Below are 22,124 nucleotides of genomic sequence, written 5' to 3'. Positions count from 1 at the left end.
CTACTACTTTGATCCCGAAGTTGCTTAAAATTGAGTTGTTGAGTTGTTCATTGTTCTACTTAGTTGTTCTTATTTTTTTGTGCAATTTTGAGCCTCGTTATTCTTATAAAATTGTTCTTATAAAAAAGCGTATTTTGACAAGGATTGCATTCCTAAGAGACAGACCATATAAACAAACTGAATTGGTTTCTTTTTCGAAATTCTCCTTGTATGATAAATAATTTATTCTCGAATGAATGAAAATAGGCTAAAATTTGAATTTGAATCTCAAAAATTTTCACAATAAAAGCCACGGGGGCAAAACTACATATATAGAAATTGATACAATTTTAGAAAGTGGAAGGGGTAGGAAAGACAAATGAAATATGCACTCCTGACTTTTCAAGATGAAGAAAAGACGGTGTAAGATATTTTTGATACATTTTTTTAAAGGTTTTTATGCTATTCTAATTCTTTAATTCAGATGAAACAATTTTCTTTGCTTAATTTTGTCAAATATAAATAATTTTTGATTTCCATATCTGAAATGTACTAGCAGTAACATGGTTCGAAAGGGTGATTTGGGATGAATCACCACGAGGTTAATCGAAAAGTATTTCAAAATATCATTATTTCTTTTTTCCTAAAGTATATTTTTTAATGCCGTTTTTTATTATTAAAATTAAAGAATTAAAATCCGACTTCCCTCAAAGTCAAACCATATTTTTTTAACCAATAATATTTTTCGTTTTCGTTGGTGCGATTACAAAAAAGCAGGGCTATTAGTATTACTAGTATATACACCCCATTCTCACAGACCCACTGGGAACCCTTCACACTGGGAAATTTGGCCAAAATATCGTCCCCAATGAAAAATTATACTTTAGGCTTACAAACTTTCGCTAGCAGAAACGAGAACGAAAAATCGCGAAATTCACGACATTTTACTTTCGCGAATTTAACGGAAAGATTTTTTTCGCGAGCATAAACTTTCACGAATCAAGACGTAAAATTGAGAATTTTCACATGAAAAAATGGCTTAGAGGGACAAATACTTCTTGGATTGGCTTGAAACATTTGTTCTTTGACTTATTAGTCTTTTAGCAGGCATTTTATTCAAGGTTTTAAATTTTGCAGATTTTCTATTTTGTCAAATTTTTTTGCGAGCATAAAATTTCGCGAATGGCCCTTCCTAGAATTTTTAAGGACATTTACTTTCGCGAAGATCGCGAAAGTTTCTACTCGTGAAAGTTTGTACGCCTAAAGTACTCCAATTTTGCTATTTTTTTCAGCCTCACCGAATTTTCCGACTTGAAAACAAAATAATTTAAATCCCTAGTCATAAATAATATGGGAATATCAATACCCATCGAGTTAGAGTCCGTTATTTTTACCCCTACTGGCTGAAAAACCTACCGGGTCTGTGAGAAGGGGGTGTATTACTGATTGACAAACCCCCAATCTTTCCTTACATCTCAAAGCTAAATGTAATTAGCCATAATGTATCAGACAATGTTCGGACATTACAGTTTAAAACAAGCTGGTCCGATACACTATGCATGGACAACAAAAATTTGAAATGCTAAAAAAACGCTATAAAGAAAAGCGGATCGAAATAGATACGCTTCACTATTTTAATCGGGATGGAAGTACTCCTAGCCTATACGAGACGTCACCTGCGTTTTTCTACGCAATAATGAATTAAGTATGATTTTTGTTACGGATCGAGTGTGTTCATATTAGTTTCGGAACGTTTCGGAGCAAGAAAACGGAGCTGCTCCGTTCCGATGAAAAAAGTGGAGCGAAACCGTTTCGATCTGTTTTGTATTGTAACGTCTTCTTTTTTGACGTTTCGAATTTTGACGTTCACACTTGTTTCGGAACCGTATCGTTTCGGAACGGAATGGAACCGTAACGTCTGAACATGGTCTTAACGTCTATTCCACTTTGCAACTTTTTCAAATGTTTGGAGTTCAGCTTTTCGATTTTTTGACGTCAGTTTTAACGTTCGAAGCTCCTGCAGTAGCGAAAAAAACGAATTTGCGTCAAAGCATTTCAAAGGATTCTATTTTTCAAAAATTGACAAAGTGCAAGTGGGTGGAACTCACCAAGAAACAGAATAAAAAGTCCTGGTTTTTGGTGAGGTGTTCGCTAAACTGCTCTGTTCTCTTAAAGACTTTAGCCCTTTAGGACAGTCATTTTCTCATACTCACAAATCGGGGAAATAAGCTGAAACAGGGATAATAACATCGGGAAAAAGCCGTGAGATTAGGTTTTAAAATGACATTAGGTTAACGTAAGCTGCTGCGTCATAGGTGGTTAGTCTTATTCTGTTTGCTCCGAAATGTTTCAAAACCAATGAACACTTCCTATAACATAATCATTACTGCAGAGATGCTAAACTGTAGAGCATGGTCTTTACCTTATGGGAATAACTTAATGCAAGAATAAATCAATACGGAATTAATTAATGCAACTTTGGCCCGCAAAAATTAATTCCTCAAAAATTTAAAATTTCGGTCGTTTGCATTAATAAAATTCGCATTTTTTTCTGCTTTTGAGGTGCAAGCCCTAAATATCTATTTTTTGGAATCTATGTGCTTAAACTTGTATCATATTTGACATTGTTATGTTACTTAATAAGGACCCAAAAACCAGTTGCTAGAATGCAAAAATGAAAGACATGGACCAATGAAGTAAAACGAGATTATTAAAATCAATTATTTCACATTTATTAACTCTGCAAAATCCCTAAAATTAGGCCTATTCGCATTAATTAGTTCCACAAAATTCGTTCCACAAAACATAATTTTTTGGGGGGTTGCTCGCATTCATTGTTTCCGCATTAATTTATTCTCGCATTAATTCATTTTCAAGATAGAATTTTTTCTGTATTATTTCGTCAAAAACGCTTTGTATAGTGTTGCGCTATAATTTCTGACATCATAAAAAATATATTAAGCTACTTTATAAAAATATATGCTGTTTAAGGCCAACTCACTATGTTTATATACTAAATTTTTTTCAAATTGATTTCTTTAGATATTTGGATTGTGCTGGCCCTTCTTGTTTCTTTCAAAGAATTCGCCAAAGCAAGTAAGTAATTATTAGGTTTAATCAAGCCAGAGGAATGTAAAGAGATGGAAAACAGCTTAATGATAACAATGGAAAAACGGCTCGTCATATACCAGGTCTCTTGCCCTTAAGGGAGTTTATGTTGAGTTAATAGGTTTCTTTTGTTGTCGCTATAAAAAATCTGCATAATTAGTGTGTTGTGACAAAATTCTTTTGTTTCAAGCCTGATTATGCGTAAACTTTTAGGGCCAATATTTTTGGTACACCTCTCCTATACGAAAAGATACCTATATCTTCTTGCTCAGAATTTCCTAGTGATTCTACTGATATAACCGCATCATGACCGCATCATTATATGGAAAGCTAGAGCTCGAGAAAATTATAACTTCATCTTGATTTTACTCGATTTCTTACAGTTTTACGAGAACCAATTCAATATCATTGCGTTAAGAATTTCTTTTGCAATACATTGGTAAAAAAATTGCTCCTTGTTCTTAAAAATTGAACTAGTAGTCGGCGAAAAAGGAAAAACAAATTTTAATTTTTATGTTAACGTCAAATTATGTAGAAACCGTCCGATTTGTATGGCGAGCCGTCTTTTCTGGACTTTCATTTAATGACCTAATCCCGGGGGGAGGGGTACTAGGGCAAGATGGGTTACGGGGATGCTCCGCTGGTCAGGGTATCTTTTTGACCTCCACGAGTCCCAGGTAGGGTCGCAAAAACACCAAAATAGAAAAATCAGTCCCCCGTAGGGTGCCTATTTTTGGAAAATTTGGGGAAAAAGTAGAAAATTTGAGAAAATTTTGGAATTTCAGTCCCATTCAGGGTCACTTTTTTCGCAAATTTCAAGTCCCACGTAGGGTCCATTTTTCGAACGTCAGCAGAGCACCCCCGTCGGTCGACAACGTTTTTACAATAGGATTTTCAATAGAAGTGATCGTTGAACTTTGAGTAATCAGAAAAGCTGTTTTTCCATCTCTTTACATTCCTCTGGACTAAGTTGAGCCGTTGAGCATAAGCTTTAAATTGTGCTGCAAAGAGTATTATACGAATCGACATGTTTCGCTCATCGGAAAACAAAATTATCCATGACAACGAAACGAGTGCAAATCCCATAAAAGCAATAAGTTTAAAAGCTTCTTTCAAAATATTGAAATAAATTTGTTAGAAATGCGAGTTTTTCATTCAGACCCTTTATGAAGTATTTTATTAAAATTACGTCATAAACTGTTTGTCATTGTTGCTGTCAGCTCGAAAAGTCTCAATACTTTCATTCGAGGGGGGCTTCAGGGGGTACCCGAATCTGCAATTCCACCAATTTTTTCTCCAATTTCCGTCGAACCGTCTAAAAATTAACCGTAATTCCGTCACTGAAAATTCCTTTGAGATTCAAAATTTTTGTCAAAAATTCGACGAATTTTGAATTATTTTTGCTAATTCCGAAATTCCGCAAATTGTTCTGCTAAATTACGTTTTTCCGGACTAAAATTGTCTAATTTTCCGTCTCCGTCAGAAACTCAATTTCCGTAATTCCGTCTGAATTTTCGCCAAATTCCGCCACTCCGTCCGAAAAAAGGACCGATTCCACTTCTCCGCCAACCATGAAACCCCCCACCAACCATAAAACCCTTTATTCGCCCATTATTCGGGGGCCCATTTCCTGGAGGAAATTTTTTTATGACCGTGAAATATCACATCATGAGAATATCTTAATCTAAACGATGATCTTTTCTTTTATTCTACTTTAGCATGTCCAGCAGAATTTTTTGAATACCAGTCAATATGCTATCACAGAGGCTCAAGTGCAGTGACTCATGCTCAAGCACAAGCTTACTGCACTGGTAAGTAAAATTTGTTAATAGATTATTCATTCTAGTTCAGATGAGCTGGAGTTTTTATAAGATACTTGACTAATTAGTCATTTGAAGTAATAGTAGTAGAGCGTTCTTTAGAAAGTTATGGCTGTTTTACTATGAAAAATTGGGATGAAAAATTAGTCAAAAAGCACTATTTTCAAGAATTTGAGACAAATAAGCTTTTAGAAAAATTTTCCAAAAATCTATTTTTAGTTCGGTAAAAGATACACCATCTAGTGCAAAAAGAATTTCAAAATGTTTTTTCTTCGCCGAAAATAAGCTCTTTAAAGTTGAAATACTCGCAAAATTCTTCATTTTCTTCTTCATCAATTTCTTTCATTGCAATTCTTAAATTTTTAGAGGATAATTGACCTAACAAAAAATGTATAACATGCCACAGTTTTGTGTGCTACATCAAGTAGAAATTTATATTTTGTACGTGGCAAATACTAAAAATCCACTATGGTCAGAACCCTTTAAAGAATAGAAAAAGTGACGTATTGGGTGGAAATTTTTGAAAATTCACTGAAACTCTCCAGCGTTGCATATCATGAATTGATCAAACTAGAAGGGACCTCTTATGTGATTTGGTTGGTCGTTAAGATGTAATAAAAACAGTTTGACGAGGTGACTAAAATTAGGGCCGACTAATAATTAAGGCTAAAACCAAGTTTTGGCCGATAAGATCTCTCTCTAAGGGTCGGAAAATTCACGATTTTTAGGAATTCTTTTTTTTTTTCGAGAGAAAAAAATTGTAACGGTAAAGTAGGACTTTTTTCAAAAATTGAAGAAAATTTTTCAAAAAAGTCTCTCTAATAAGGGTCAACTTTTCAGCTAAAATCAGTCTCTCTTAGGGTCGGTTTTCAGAGGTCCCGTCCGCACATACCCATCATCCGCCAGCCCAAGTAGCCTCCCCCTGGAATAAAGAGATAACCAAAGGCTAGAGCTGAATCTTATACGTAGGATTTACAGCCACTTATTCCCTTCATAAGTTTTACTACCCACGTTGTTTTAACACAAACACCCGATTGAAAGTAACCTAATTACCAACAGTGAAATTTCCATAATTGATAGTTTAGTAATTACTGTTATACATTTGGGGATCATGTAAAAGATTTCTTTCGAAAGAAACTCACTTCAATTACACTTGGAGGTTTCTGGGGAATTCGTAAATAGTAAACTGCATACTGATACAGTCTGCTAGACATTAATAAAGTAATATTTGCTTTTCATCTTTGATTCTTTCTATAGTGATTAGATTGACACATACGCGATAAAATTTCTATTATTGGTCGTCAGAGGTTAATATATTCTTTGAAAACTTAACCTCTGATACTCAGGGTAGGCACACAACGTTGTTTCAACGTTTTGTGCCAGCTGGGTAGTAATTGAAAAACCAAAGCCGTACATTGCAAATTGGTCTAGTGTACCAATTTTAGAGATCAAAGATTTTAAATTTAAATTGGTGGTTTTTATTTATTTTGATCTCAGCAAAAGAGGGAAGTTTGTTGGCTTATTGGGATGGAAACGGTGTCAATACGATCGCTAACGCTCTCCAAGATTACGATAATAACAGGAACCAGCCTGTTTGGACAGCCGGAAAATGGGACCAGCACCGCTATGTTTGGGACGGAAGGCAAAGTAAAAAAAATCTCATTGGAATTTTTTATTATTTTATCATCAAACGATGTCGTTTTAATTCCAATTTCTTTATGATTATTAATTTTTGGAGTGATAATTAATTTAGGTCACAACCTGAAGGTATAGAGCAATTTATGAATCCTGAGTAGATCTTCCTAATTTGGCTGCTATTTATTGGTCATAAATATTTAGGGTATATTTTCTTTATGTTTTTGAGACATGAAACATACCCTAACTCACCCGAGTTCGATCGTAGTCGAGAAACCGATACAAATTGTCATATTTTGATGAGTAAATCAATAATTTTAAGTTAAGAACCTCCGAAGGCTCCAAAAATTTTGAATGTTCTTATAAAAAAACGTGTATAAATTTCATTCTCCTTCTTATATCAACAGATGGCAATCTTACAGTTGAAGACACACAATGGAATCCTTACGCGGACACTAACAAGTGTATGGCATATAAGCGTGCCGAATACTCAGCAGGCACAGCTTTTTTATCCGATAATTGTGGATCCAATCATAAGTTTTTATGTATGGCCTTAAAAAACGGTAAGATGAAAAATAATTCTTTTTTTGAAATTATCATTAGCCTATTTGATAGGATTTCTGCGTCAAAATCTCTCACAATATGATCCTTCATTGTTGGTAAAAAAAGATCGTCTTCAAAAAGTGACAAAAAACTCTCGGTGACAAAATGTTTTTACAATTTTACAATCATGTTATTGACAATTATTGATAATTGATAATTATTGACAAAGAAAATGTGGAAATGCAAAATTGCTTATTTTTTTGGTATTTTACTGTGTTGTTCCAGCCTTTATTCTTTTAAAAACCCAACGTGTATTATTTGTTTGTTTGTTTATTAAAGGATATACAGGATATACAGTCCAGGCACACTAGGACCTCCAAACCGGTCTATCTACATAATAATACAAAAGTGATCTTGAATCGTAACGTAATGGCTGCTTTATCCATGCCTGAGTCAGTTCTTCTTTAAATGCTTTAAATGATTGACTTATAGCATTAACAACATTTTTTGGGATCTGGTTCCACGCCGGTATGGATCTGTAATAAAATGATTTTGTTTGCACACCCCTTAATCCATCATCTGAGAAATCTGAGATCAATTCGTTTACGATGGAGACGAGTTCGGCGAGAAAACTTTTTGACGATGGTATTACTTCAATAAAAAGTCTGTCGGCAAAAGTTAAATCTTTTCTTTGCAAGTGACGAAATTATTAACCTCCTATCAGCCTGAATTTATTCTTTATAATAGGGCAAAACTGTCCTGGCTCGACTCTGGATGAGATCAAAGGAGGTGAAAGATGTTATATCTTATTAAGACAGTCTTGGGACATAAATCAACTCATGCAGGCAGGCTCTTCTGATAAAAATTCTGCTTGCTTGGATGCGAGCACACATGGATCCAAAAAGTATGAAATGTTCATGAAAACTGCTGACATGATAAATGAAGACATCTTGGAAGACCTTGAAAGTCTTCCTGATGATATACCTGCTAAAGTGTGGACTTATTTCAGACAGACAGACACTAACTCATGGAGAAAATTAGGTAAATTTTAGTATTTTCTTAACGTTTTTCGTGTTTTGATGAGTCATGAAATTACAGTACTAACATCTGAAGATGTAGAGAATAGAGAGTACTTAACCAAAAAGAAAAGCCGATCTGTAGTGTGAAGGTTTCGATCAGAGACTTGCACCGCAATTGACTGTGTTCGAATCCCAAGCACTACTAGGCAGGGTATAAGGGAAATATGGTGATAGACTCTTTACCTTCCTATCCGGCTGATAATCGAAGTATCGGCTGACGTCAAATGAGCTTAGTAAAGCTCAAATTGCAGATGTAGAACGAAAAACTTGGTATACAAAAAGAAAACTTCAAAAAAAGTTTTCCAAGTGCTTTGAGGAAAATTTGATTTTTCGTTAATGATGTAAGTATGCGTTTATATTTCAATTGAATAATAAACATGTCGCTTTTATTTGAAATTGAATCTTTTTGCGCATGCAATAGCTTTTTTGCGGGCGCCACCAATCTAAAACAAGAAAGCCTAAGCCCTGCAAAGGTTAGCGTCAACATATTTTTCCGTTGCAGAGTCGCTATACGTATACAACTTAATTTACAGGAGTGAATTTTTTCGATGTATAGAGCCATTTGAGTCTGGCGAGCAATAAAGATTGAATTACTTTAATTTTTTGAGATAAGTACCTCTTAATAATTAAAGAAGAAAGATTTGACCATATAAGTTGGAGGCATTAATTATATGTGGTTTTTTATTACGCATGCGCACAATAGAAAGTTAGATAATTGAATTTTAGCCTGGACAATTGTCAATTGATAAAAGTCAAATCTTTTTGACCAGTTGCGTTTTAAAAGCCCATTCCGCTACGCGCTGGGCCAAAAACTCCGATCAAAGATTGCGGATATATAGCTTTGTCTAGGAGTTCAAGTTTGATCACATGTTAGACGACTTTAAATTGCCCATCGATATTGATCACGTGACTAAAATATAAAAATATCAATGTAACCTTTTTGCTTGCGCTTCTTACCAGCTAAACTTTTGATAGTGCTTCTCCTTTTGTTTCAATTCTTATCATATAACCGTTTAGTTTTTATTTTGCATTTAATACACGTTTTTATAGAAACATCCAATATTTTGGAAGCCTTCGGATGTTGTTAACTTTTTGGGTTTTAAGCCTAAAAATGTTCTTAAATGTTCTTATTTTCTCCATTTCGTGACCATCTCTACCCATTCTCCTAAAAAATGGCTATCGAAGCCTTATGTTCGTGTATAGTTTGTTCTATAAAAACATAAGGCTTCGATGCCCAAAATAGTAAAAACAAGTTAAGAACATTTGAAAATGCGTCAAAATTACTCACAAAATGGTGAAAATATATAGAAACCTGTTTTGAACGTTTAAAAGCTTGAAAGTCAAAAATTTAAGAGCATCCAAAAAGTCTCAAAATTTTGGATGGTTTTATAAAAGAACGCGAAGACGTAGGTATTTTTAGGTTAAAAACTTCTGTTATTTGGATAATGCAATGCCATTGCTGTAGTTACAGTAGACTGGCGAGCCACGGGAAAGGTAAGCGTAGGAGTAAGGTGAGCGTAGGAAGAAAATCTGTCGGCGTGGAAGGGACTTAAATCAACATAATCAAACAGCACCCTTTCACCAACTTTTGGTCGTTCTCCTACGCAGCTTGTATTTTAGCAAACGCCCGCCGCGCTTATGTTCCCGCCTTTTGACATGATTAATTAACAGATCAGTACTTTAAGTTAACAAACCCTTATAAACTCGTCTTTGTAGCTGAAACTCCTTCCAAAATAGGTAGTATAGTAATATTGCAAATGATTTTAGAAGTATAAATAAAGAATTTGCACTTTTGATCATGTGATTAAATCTTAAACCAATCTCAAACAGCAGTACTTGGTAACGTGATCAAAGACTGAGCAAATCGATTTTTTGATCTTTAGATGATAAGAAAGGAAAAAACTAACAAAAAGTTAAAACAATAAGCTTCCAGACCACCTTTTCGACCGTAGCCGCGCGGGTATTTTTTTGCTCGCTTTATCCCACTAAATCCGTCTCAGTCTTTTTTTTTGCACCTATAGACAATAGAAAAATGTGTCAAAAAAGGATTGGATCGAGTTTAGGGGGATAGTTAAGTGGCATGCGCCTGGCCGCGCGACTACGGTCGAAAAGTTCAAATTCGTATATTTTCAAAATGAAATACTAGGAAATATCTTTCCGGTTTTGGAAGTTTAAAACTTCATCAAGTGTAAATTTGATTTCCTCGCGCATGTTCGAGTTATGGGGACTAAAATACTCAAATATACATCATTGAGCGACCGTAGCATGAAGTTAGAGCATCCAGCTATCCCCTACCTTCGGGTAGACAGCTAAACGAAAATGGAGCCTTCGGGTCGCCCTGGACTGCGGTTGCAAACTTATGTTTACTTATACATCATTATTTTTGTTTAGATAATAGCCCAGTGGAGCCACCACCCGAACCCTTCTTTTCCAACCCAAATAAAGGATGTGTTCGTGTTAATGGAGGTCAATTACAACCATATGATTGTGCTTCACCTCTCAAACCACTTTGTAAATTAGGTAAGTACTTCTTTACACAATAGATAGGGGGCTTGTACTTTTACTATGTTTACGGGATTGGCCCTTTTTTCGTACGGTATGATGGGATTTGACAAAAAAGAGACGGGGAAATGGTATTTCAAAAGTCAGACCATTAGCCTTATTTTTTGCTTGCAATCCGGTATTTTAGCCCCTGAGACGATGTTTTTTTTTAATTCCAGGATTCTTAGCTAGTGTCTTCCCACAAACCAAATTTTTTCATAGTTTTAAATCGCAATAAAAAACGGTTTTCGTCTAACAGACTACGGGATTCTGGGACTCAGCCAAAAATTTGACGGGAAAAATAGGTATTATCCCCCCTTGATAGGCCCGGAGAAGTTAAAAGGTCTACCCTACGTGAGGTCCCTTAAGATCCTTTTTCCAAGCTTCCAAAAGTACACTGTAAGGGTCGAAATGAGCAAAGATGAGAAAAAGTGCACTCTACGGGTGTTAAATTTCGAAAATCTGACCATATTTTGCCTGAAAATAGTCAACAACTTTCCAAGTAAATGCACAGTAAGGATAGATTTTTCGCTCAAATTGACACAAATTTGGCTAAATTTTCTTTGCACTGTAAAGGTCCGATTTCAAGGCCGATTTCAAAGGTCCGTATATATCCTCTTTACCGATTCTGAAGAATTTTGTTATCGACCTATCGCGCAAATAAAAGGAAATTTTTTAGATCCAAGACAGGATTGTCTCAAAATTATTTGTGTCAGAAAGATTTACAACAAACTTATTTACAAGTACGGGACCAGCTTTCTTCGTATTAGTACTAGTAATAACATGGTTTAGAGGGTGATTTGGGATTAATAACCCCGAGGTTCATTGAAAACATTTCAAAATAGCCCGAACTCTAACATTTCTTTCTTGTCGATATCGGAAGGCCAAAGAGGTAACTAAAGCTCATTCGCTTTAAGTGCCCACTAATCTTTGTTTTGCTTGTCATTTTTTCAAAGAATCTTTCAATTCTAACATATCATATACCGTTGACAAAATAATTCAGAGCGCTACACGCTTCTTATTTTATCCATTGTGTGACCATTTTTACAGATTCTCTTAAAAAATCTCCTAAATGTTCTTATAAAAACGGGTATAGTTTTTGAGAAAATTTAAAAATAAAAATGAAGAAGAAAAAATGAACTTTTCCTTTAGTAAAAGAAAATTAGTTTTTGGTACCAACCCAGCTGGCACACAACATTGTTTTAACGTTCATCTAAGAATATATGGACGTTATGGACATTAAATGAACGTTGAAACAACGTTGTGTGCCAGCTGGGAATTTACTTAGAAGCCTCCTGATTCCACTCCAATACAGTTTTCAATATTTATTAACTTATTCTAGATCTGAACAATCCACAAGGCGGATCACCACCAACAACTACAACAGCCAGCCCCACAACTACAGCAAGCACGACAACGACGATCGCAACCACCACCAGTCCAACAACAACAACAATTGCCACGACCACCCCCGCAACAACCATCGCGAGCCCCACAACGACCACTATAATCACGACCACCAACCCTACAACTACAACGACTGACCCTACAACAACGACAACTTCTGAATCTACAACAAAAACCACGACTGCTGCAGCAATTACAAGCGAAAGTGTACAAACAACAATAATCGGTCAGTAATTTAATACTTTCATGTTCCTCAAGCATTTGAAGGTTCAGTGATAGAAATAATCATATCCACGTTCATGAAATTAAGGTCCAAATGCACACCCCTGTGCCACAGGCCCCAAAAGACACCCCACTGGAAAATTTGGTTAAAATTGCACTCTAAAACCATTTGCACTAGACTTTTTGAACTGAGAACAATAGAATTTCTATTCTCATTTGGATTTTGATAGAAATTTTCATCCCCACTGTGGAAGAAAGTTCCACCGGGGCTGTGAGACAGGGGTGTGTTCCTGCACCATAAATGGACACTGTGTTACTTTTAATACCGTTTGGTCTATAATAACATTTTGCAAATATTTCAACCAGTATTTTCGGGGGGGGGGGGGGGGGGTGTTGGGTGTGATTGAAGTCACTTGAATGCGTTATACTGTAGTGTTGTTTCAGAGAGCTGACGTCACTTCAATGTAAAGCAAAATACGTAAGACGTAATAAATATATACCAAAAAGTATTAAACATGGGCAAAAACTAACAGTTACTTTAATATCCAAAATCTACTTTTCAGATTCAACAATAGAAAATGGAGATATACAAATCACAAAGGGTAATAAAATCGATGTTATACCATTACGGAAGACAGCCTGGTTCATTTCTTTCGATTTCAAACAACTTCCTGTTCCGAGTAATTGGACAAACCTGATCCGTTTTACTGCTGGTGCGCAAGATAAAGATGAAGAGAGGGACCGACAACCAGCTGTTTTTATGTATAAAAACCAAATGAAATTTTGTATTGGATTGGACAATAAACCTGGAGAATGCTCGCCCCAGAGTGAAGAGTTACCTTTTAATCAATGGCATGCGATTGAAATCAAACAAGAATTTATAGACTCTAAATACATGTTTACCGTTCATATTAATGGCGTTGAATTTTATTCTGCAGAGAATCAAAGTCCAAAGAGATATGCGAATGTTACTGTTTATGCGAGTGATGTTTTCAGAAATCCTACAAATGGCTTGATTCGAAATTTGACGTACTATAATTTACCTGAAGGTGAGAGTCTAATAAAATCTTAACTCTATGAGACCCCAGGCTGGCACACAATGTTTTTTCAACGTTCAGACCATCTAAAAAGAACGGCAAATAATTATATTAAAAAGCGACAAAAAGAACTACAAACCCTAACCCTATCTAGACTAGCAGCCGTTTGTCTTTCCTTGGACACGGGAATGCGGGAATAGTGCTTATAAAGAGTTCTTATAAAAAATAGAAATTGCCGCGGGAGAGTGGTTTGGAAAGACATTGTATTCAGTGAGCATATAGACATAGATCCCATTGCAAGTTTAATCTGCAGCGAAATACAACGACGTGGTTTACTAGTCTAACCCTAACCCTGACTATCAAAGAACGACATTTTTCACCCATACATAATACTTTTTGTACTTTACGCTATTTATAACAACTAGTGGTTTAAAAAACGATAAATTACGCATGCGTATAAGTCTCTATTTGGGTGAGCTGGAAACATTAGATGAAGTAACTCCTATGCTACAAAACAATTTCTTGAACCCAGTCCCTGTTATGAATCAGATAGCTCACATAAAACTTATGTCATCATTAAAAATAAAAAAGCTGGGTGCGAGATTGACAATACACGCGTTTTTTATAAAAAATAAACTACATAAGGCTTCGATGGCCTAAATATTATAAAATAATTTAAGAACATTTTATGGCTTTACGTTAGAATCTTAAGTTGTTCTTTATATTTTAACCATCACCCAATTTCTTAAGAAAAAGTACAAAAACAGAACTCAAAATTTAAGAAGATATGCGGAGGCTTCAAAAATTTTGGATGCTCTTTTAAAAAATGTGTATCATGGAAGCCAAATTTGTTTGAGCTAATGGACCAAGGTTTGATTTTCTGGGAGGCTTTGATCTGAAAGCTATGTAACCCTGTGAACCTGTTCAGTCGTTGCAATGACATGAAGAGATGTCAATATTTAGAAAAAGCCTGTTTTTAATAAGTTTGAATATCAAATTCTATTGTTTAAGGCTAAGTAATCAAGTCACAATTTTGGAGCTTGAAAATGTTCACTGACAGTTTTTTAAAAATGTTCCATACAGCGCCAACGACGACGGCAGGCCCGACAACCACGCCCTCGCTATTCACAGATGCACAGGATCTAGTTCGTAACAACTTAATTGATACAATACCAACATGGAAATTCGCCTGGTTTATATCTTTCAATATTCAACTTATTGGTATCACTACTGAAACAAACTGGGGAAGCGTCCTTAAATTCACAAATGACCCAGATGCGGATTTAAGAGTAATCGGAGGAAGAATACCAGCTCTTTTTGTTAAGAAAGATACAACTGATTTACTTATTGCAACAGGCTTAAATGATGACCCTAATTATTGGGTAAACCTCATAACACTAACGTTAAACCAGTGGGTTGCCATGGAAATAAAACAGATCAAAGAAGGAGAGAAATATTACTTCATAGTCAATGTTGATGGACAAGAGGTTGAAAAAGTTGAAAATACAAAACCCCGAATATTTTCGGATGTCAAAGTATACCTATCCGATGATTTGTTTGATCCTGCTAAAGCAAGGATTCAAAATTTAACATACTATAATTTGCCTGAAGGTAAGAATAAATGAACAAATGGTATCATTTTTAATATTTCCCGCTTTATGGGGGAAATGTTTTTAAAATCGGCTTTTTAGGGAGGTTCGATGTAAACTTTTGAAAGCGGTCGCGCGATCTGAAAGCGTGTGATAATAGAATGAATAAGTGTCAGTAGCTAGTCTTTCGAAAGCTTTGGCGTATGCTATTTTATTACTATTGAGATAAAAACAATATTAAGGATATGGAAAACTGTGGAAGTTTATCTCCCTAGTATTCTTGAAGTGAGAGACATTAGTGTACATTAGTGTACCTACTGGGGAATCAAAGCAGTTCCAAGCAGTTCACCCTCAGTCTAGGGGTTCGCCAAGGAGCCATCCTATCACCTTACATGTACAACATCTACACCCAAGAACATATTTCGAACATCAAAGCCCTACAGATTGGCACCTCACTACCAAATGGTCTTCAGACATGTATTATAGTTTACGCTGACGACATTTTACTACTTAGTCCTACCCTCAGAAACCTTCAAACTCTTATTGACCACTGCGCATCCTTCGGTAAGGAACACGGGCTTAAATTCAACCAAGCAAAGACCAAAACACAATTCGTCATACCCACCAAAATCAAATCGCCGACCCTGACTCTTAACGACTGTCAAATATCACAACAAGACACCCTAACGCATCTCGGATTTCAATGGACAAAAAAGAAAAATCATCTATGCTTAAAGAACCACAGCAGAGACACTCGAATAGACCTTTTTTTAAAGAGGCAGCCATATTGAATAATTATGTACTCCAGTATAAAACAATGATACAGCCATGCATAATTACTGTATCATGCATATTTTAAAAATTATGCATGGCTGTATCATTGTTTTTATGCTGGAGTACATAATTATTCAACATGGCTGACTCTTTAAAAAAAGGTCTATAGCAGAGTTATGGTCTGTAGCCACCTCCCTCATCGCTTCCGGCATCCGTAACTGCCATCCTAGCACTATTGTTTCTATATACAACACAATTGTCATACCAAAACTTCTCTATGGCCTTGAATTAGTTGAACTTACAAAATCAGAGATGGAGTACCTTGATTCTCAGGCAAGGGCTTGTTTAAAATCTCTATTCAATGTATCGAAGAGAAGCAAAAACGACAATCATCGACTGTACAGTATTCCCAATGTATGCAGCATTATCGATGAACGTCATCTGAACTTACTCAGGCAGTAAGTGCTTAATGAATCTACCAAGAGTTATATCTGCTTTTTACTGTCTACTCATACAAACGTAGAATTCAGCTTTCTCGACAAATGTCAAAGAATAAACGATCTTAACGACATATCCTTCACAGAAACACTATTCGGCAAAAGACACTGTATTATTCAATGTTTTGATCAACTGCCTTCAGATATCTTTGATAAGTACAATGGTTATATTCAAAACTGGCATGTTTATGATAATCGGGTTGCTTTCAAAGCAATGTTAGAAGAACACGTCATCAGAGCGAGAACAGGGATCTGACCTCTGTCTCTTTATTTCTTTCTTTTATCCTGTTCAAATCCCTGTTCTCGCATGTTGACTGTTCATATATTCTATTTAACGTAGTCTTGTTTTTTATTTTCTTCTTTTTAACCTGTACATATTTTTGTTTATATACCATTCTACTGGTGATAAAAGAGATTCATATATTTTAATTGTCAAACTAATTACCCAGTAAGCTTTGCGTTCACGTTTGGTTTTTATGCTCTGTGTTGCTCTAGATTGAAAGAGTTGGTTGAACCTTCAGATAACTTTTATAGTGAATCTGAGGTTTGTGTATGCAATATTTTATCATATTTTTTGTTTTTTTATTTTCTACGTGCCAGACTGAGTAATAATTCCAAGAGTGAGTAATAATTGCTTGCTTGATCACCGATATAAAAGTTCAGTGCAAAAATATACTTTATCCACTTGAGTGGATTGAAATACATTCTCGACAAAGAGGTCGATACAAAGATTTTCCACTTGAGTGGATTGAAATATATTTTTGATTGACAAAGAAGTCAATTTGAAAACCCTCTACACTTGTGGATTTGGATTTTTAAACTACTTTTCGACAAAGTCAAAGAGATTTTTGTTTTGAAAAATATTGAAAATAGGGGGTAATTCCCTGCGACGAACGAAATACACTTCCATTGAAAACGTTCGAAACGATCGTTTTTGCGCGCACATCAATGTCAATCAAATTACTCGCCAAGATTTCCTTTGCGAACCGGAAAGCGGTTGGTAGATCATTAAGCAGACCTATACTACCTGTGGTTTTGTAGAGGTCTGCGATTCAGACTAGCTAGTATCATGATACACAATATTTATAAAGGCAAGAAACATGGATGATAGCAAAGACTTTGATGATAGTCAAAAGTCCGTCATCCGGATATAAGTCCGTGAACATGTCTAGATCATCTATCGCGAACGGTTCCGTGTATGTTACCACAAGGAAACTAATTTAACAAAGTATCGCTCGAGAAATTTGATGTAAACAACCTCTATACGTGCAACGCTCGCGCCTATCACCGCGTGCGTGTGCGAAGAAAACAAATTCTTATCAGGGTGTATTTGTAAAATACTCTCTTTTCTATAGTAGTATATTTATTTGATAACTTTATTTACAGTGATTGATAGAGTTAAGGAATAAGAAGAAGTAAGACAAGAATTTTTGTTTCATCGTTAGAAAATAATTTCAATTACAATTTTAAAAGCTGTTGTTGGGAAATATTTTGTCGCATATTTGCGAATCTTGTTTACTACAAATTCGATATATAACGGGAAATTTTTAAAGAATTCGTGTATCTGTTACATGATATTTCTATTCAACTTAAAGGGCGAAAAAGACGTTGAGAAAATTGATAAGCAAAAGAGTGCTCAACCATAAAAATTTATCAATGTGATGACGTAGAAAAAAATCGAGTACTAAAAACACGAATCCTACGAAAGAAAGCAGATTGTTAAAGAAATTCGACCATTTTTTTTACTTAGATGATGCAGAGCCAACACGGAATAGTCTAATTGGCATTATTCCAGTATGGAAGCCAGCTTGGTTCATTTCATTCAATGTTCAACCAATGGAAACGCTCACAACTTGGGGTAATATACTACGTTTTACAACAGGAACACATAATACCAGACAAATGGGTGATCGGCAGCCGGCAATTTTTCTTAAAGATCACACAAATCAGCTCCATACTTGTATTGGTTTGAATGACAATCGAAATTATTGTTTCACAAGTAAAGAAAAACTGGAACTAGGAGAATGGTACTCAATCGAATTATCTCAAATCAAGCAAGGATCGAAATATGTTTATTTTGCTCGTATTAATGGAAAAATCATTCATCAAATGATCAACGAAAATCCATTGACTTTCGAAAATGTTCATGTGTACAGATCAGATGATTTTTATGAACCAGCTAAAGTCTTACTTCGAGATTTGGTTTATTATAATTTGCCAGAAGGTAATTTGTTTTTTCTATCATCAATCTACTAAGTTCTAAGTTCTTCAGAGTTAAACAGTATGCATTTTAGGTAAACCAATTTTAGGTAAACAACCGAATAGGATATCTTTTACTTTCTAAAATATGTTTTCAAATCTCTTTTTTTTTTAATATATTAACCCTTCCTCCAACCTCCTCGAAAAATCGATAAAATAGAACCTTTGTTTTAGATCATTGCCACTTACCAAATGCTCCTGTCGGTGCCGTAAGATTAGGCACCAAATGTATAATGGTCATGGATTTAGAATCATTTGGGCTGATATACAACGGAGAAGGGATAACATACTGCGCAGAAAAATACGGCGGTGAAATGATCACAATAAATTCTCTTGAAGAATTCAACCAACTAACAGATTATTTGAAACCTGGAACGTTCTTAGCTGCAGCTTCGGATCGAGAAGAAGAAGGAGTTCTAAAATGGCAAGATAGTAAGATGTTTTCTTAAGGCCGGTCTCCACTTGCGCGCGCTTCGATCGCATTTTTTCGAGCAAATCTTCCACGCTATTGGTCAAAAGAAAAATGAAGCAAATCCATTGGCACGAACTAAGGTAACGGTTGAAAAAAAGTTGAAATGTGTTTAACTCATGGCGTTCTAAATTTAGAACGCCATGGTTCAACTCTTTTTTCGAGCGCGCGCTACGTTTTTATGACGTAATCCTTTTTCCAAGCAATCTTTTTTCCGAGCAAAATCATGATCGTAGCGCGTGCAAGTGAAGACCGGACTATACTTTGGAAAGCTTTCTGAGCAGCAGATTCACAGCCCAAAGGATGTGTTTCAGAAAATAATTTCAAGCTTTGTTCTTGAGATGCCAAAGACATAAAATCTAAATCTAAATGAAATCTCAATCTAAAGTAATAATTGGTCAGCCTAAGCTGAGCATTCAAATAGGTAAAATTTTCCAGTTCCTCCATAACAGTCAGGAACTATTGCAAATTAGGCTATGTTCGCCGATTCTGGCCTAACTTGGATACGATGGCTTAATTAAGCCAGAAATCGTAGCCTAATTAGGCTGGAAGGAACAAAATTCCAATTTTTGACTTGGATTTCAAAATCCGCGTCAATATTAAGCTTAAAATGTCAAATTCTTATTTATTTGAATAAGTTCCGAATGTTTTTTGGGTAAAATTTGAGCGGACTGAGAAAATATTCAGTTTTTAAATATTATGCTGTTTCAGCAAAATTATGTTTATATATATACAGCAGTACAGTCGAAATTATTTCAAGATTAATGTAAACAAACGTGATCCAAACTTTGCTTTTGAAACATGTTTTATCTATCTATTTTTTATCTTCATAATAAACTTGTTTTGTACACTTTTAGATTTTATAAACAACCTTGTCAGCTATAATATGTAAAAAAGACCTTCCTCGTTTTAAATATTTAATCAACAATCTATCAAGTGTAAATGAAATATCTTAATAACATATCTTTAAGATCAGCAAAACCAAAAAACTATACTTAAAGCCCACGATAACAACAATATATTATGATACTATTTTTTTTTTCGTTTTTCAGACAAAAAATGGCGCGCTGCATGTAGAACTTAAATCGGCTTAATTTGGCTATCATGGCCAAATTAAGCTATAATTTTAATAAGATAATCACATCTTTTCACTCCGCTCTAAAAAGAGAAAAGCTTTTCGCTTTAAATACTCTTCTTAGTAAAAGTAACAAGTTTATGTAGTAAGATTGACGCGGATTTTACTTGTTCTCAAGATAATTAGGTTTGAATATTTCATATATCCAAATTAGGCCATTAATATCCTAACTAGGATATAAATTCTAGCCTAATTACGCACGAGCGAGCGCAGCGAGCGAGTGCGTCCCTTTTTTCAACGGCGGGCGGGCGTGCGAAAAAAAACCGAAATTAACCCGAAAATCAATACTATGCGTGTTGCATTTTTCAAATCTTCAACTTTTTTGCAACTTTTCGAACGATTCGAACGTTCTACGGACAAACTCACTAAATCAAGTTTAGACTTACGAATTAGCTTTTTAACATGGTAAGTGCAACCAACCATAGCAAATCGGGAAATAGGCGGGAAAGTCACTAATCGGCAAATCGGGTTTCCCCCCGACAACAAGAAAGTAAACAAAACATTTTTGTCAACAAAACCAAAAATCTGGAAACATTTGTGGTGTCACTGATTTGCAGGGTTTTTCTTGCTGCCTTGACTAGATTGAATTGATTCAATTTGCTTTGAAATTATCAACAACATAAAAAGTACTGCTGTTTTTCATCCTGGTGTTTTTCCATCCAACAAACCGACAAATATCAAGAAGCAGAATATTCAAAATAGGCTAGCTCCTCCCTGCCGCCTCCCACCAGCACCAGAGCACCAGCCATAAAAGTATCATGATGGTTTTATAGACCTTTTTTTAAAGAGGCAACCCTGTTGAATAATTATGTAGTCCAGCATAAAAACAATGATACAGCCATGCATAATTACTGTTTCATGCATATTATAATAATTATGCGCATGGCGAGTCCCCTGCCCAGTTGGCGACCGGTCTAGTTGGCGACCGAATGTCTTCGAACCCAGAAAAGTCATACAAAAACAAACCTCTGGAGAATTTCTTTTGGTAGTTATCTGCCTTGACCTATTTCCCGTACTGTGTAAAAAAAGTTCTAGAAAAGAACGAGTAGAATCCGAAAGATCCAACTTTGCACGGAAGCACACGAAAAAGCCGGATTTTTCAAAAAAAATAAAAAATGGCTACCTGTGAACAAAAAAGCTTCATAAGAAAAAACGCTTCAACTCCCACGCCAAAAAATACTTGTCCAAAACAATGAGTATGTTAGAAAGCATTTCTGTGAAAATCAGCTCGATGCAGTTTCCTTCGTGTGAAATATTGATAAAAAAGTTGATGCAATCAGCTTCGAAATTTGACGTCCAGTCTGCGACCGACCAAACTCAAAAAATGAAAAAGAAGACTCTACATTTTTTTTTTTTTTTTTTTTTTTTATTCTATTTTCATATTTTTTTTTTTAATTAGCAAACTCGGATTATATTTCATATATACTTACAATAGGGGCAATAAATTAGAGTAAATTTGGTTTTATAAATAAATAAAATAGATAATTGAAAACAATAACCGCTAGTGGCACTAGACTGTAGCTAGCAGCAAGTGACAATAAGTCTAACCTAGGGTCTAACGAAATGACCGATTGAAAAAGAATGTAATAGCACAACTAAGTAGTTGCGCCGGGCTGTAAAGAAACAGAAACTTGAAAATTTTCATAAAAACTCAATAAAATTTATAAAACAAAAAAAATTAATTAAGAAACATTAATTATTGCTAACTCTTGAACGAGAGTTAGTCAGTTCAATATCATTTGTATTCAGTTCTCTACTCCAAATGGAACGGGATCCACGAATACATAACAAAGACGATCTCAACAAGCTGAATGATATTTTTGATCGAATAAACGAAATTGATTCATGGAGACGTACACCACGTTTTTCCGCAAGCATCACGGCCAATCTTTTGTAGAATGTTTGGCATTCACGTCCCATACCTCCGTTTGTAGAAAATACTAATGGGGTGAAGGTACCATTTTCGACACTGTTCACACGTTCATTGTAATGTCTCTTTTTCTCGTTTTCGTTTCTTTGGAAGCACTTGC

At 35.3% G+C, this 22,124-nt stretch overlaps 1 protein-coding gene across 2 annotated transcripts; it reads left to right on the top strand.

Annotated features, from left to right (window-relative positions):
- The first annotated feature begins 344 nt into the window (after window positions 1-344).
- On the top strand, window positions 345-19,016 carry LOC136799367 (uncharacterized). 2 transcript variants are annotated; one of them, XM_067056078.1, is made up of 12 exons: window positions 345-402; window positions 3,022-3,075; window positions 4,806-4,898; window positions 6,405-6,554; window positions 6,950-7,105; window positions 7,833-8,126; window positions 10,556-10,684; window positions 12,048-12,338; window positions 12,898-13,383; window positions 14,455-14,982; window positions 17,982-18,455; window positions 18,665-19,016. In XM_067056078.1, the coding sequence occupies exons 1-12, from the start codon at window positions 387-389 to the stop codon at window positions 18,937-18,939; spliced, it is 2,946 nt and encodes a 981-aa protein (XP_066912179.1). In that variant the 5' UTR covers window positions 345-386; the 3' UTR covers window positions 18,940-19,016. The 2 variants fall into 2 exon arrangements, with proteins under 2 accessions (XP_066912179.1, XP_066912180.1); XM_067056079.1 differs by lacking the exon at window positions 14,455-14,982.
- Window positions 19,017-22,124: the final 3,108 nt, after the last annotated feature.

Source organism: Clytia hemisphaerica, unplaced genomic scaffold, assembly GCF_902728285.1.
Source record: "Clytia hemisphaerica strain Z4C2 unplaced genomic scaffold, Clytia hemisphaerica genome assembly, whole genome shotgun sequence".
Taxonomy (NCBI): domain Eukaryota; kingdom Metazoa; phylum Cnidaria; class Hydrozoa; order Leptothecata; family Clytiidae; genus Clytia; species Clytia hemisphaerica.
The sequence above is the reverse complement of the archived record's forward strand: the minus strand, read 5'-3'. Positions and strand labels throughout refer to the sequence as shown.

What these genes read in the sequence shown, in the direction of transcription:
- LOC136799367 (XM_067056078.1), top strand. An exon ending in AGCACAAGCTTACTGCACTG is followed by an intron (nt 4,899 to 6,404) that starts GTAAGTAAAATT and finishes TTTTGATCTCAG; the next exon opens with CAAAAGAGGGAAGTTTGTTG. An exon ending in TGTTTGGGACGGAAGGCAAA is followed by an intron (nt 6,555 to 6,949) that starts GTAAAAAAAATC and finishes TTATATCAACAG; the next exon opens with ATGGCAATCTTACAGTTGAA.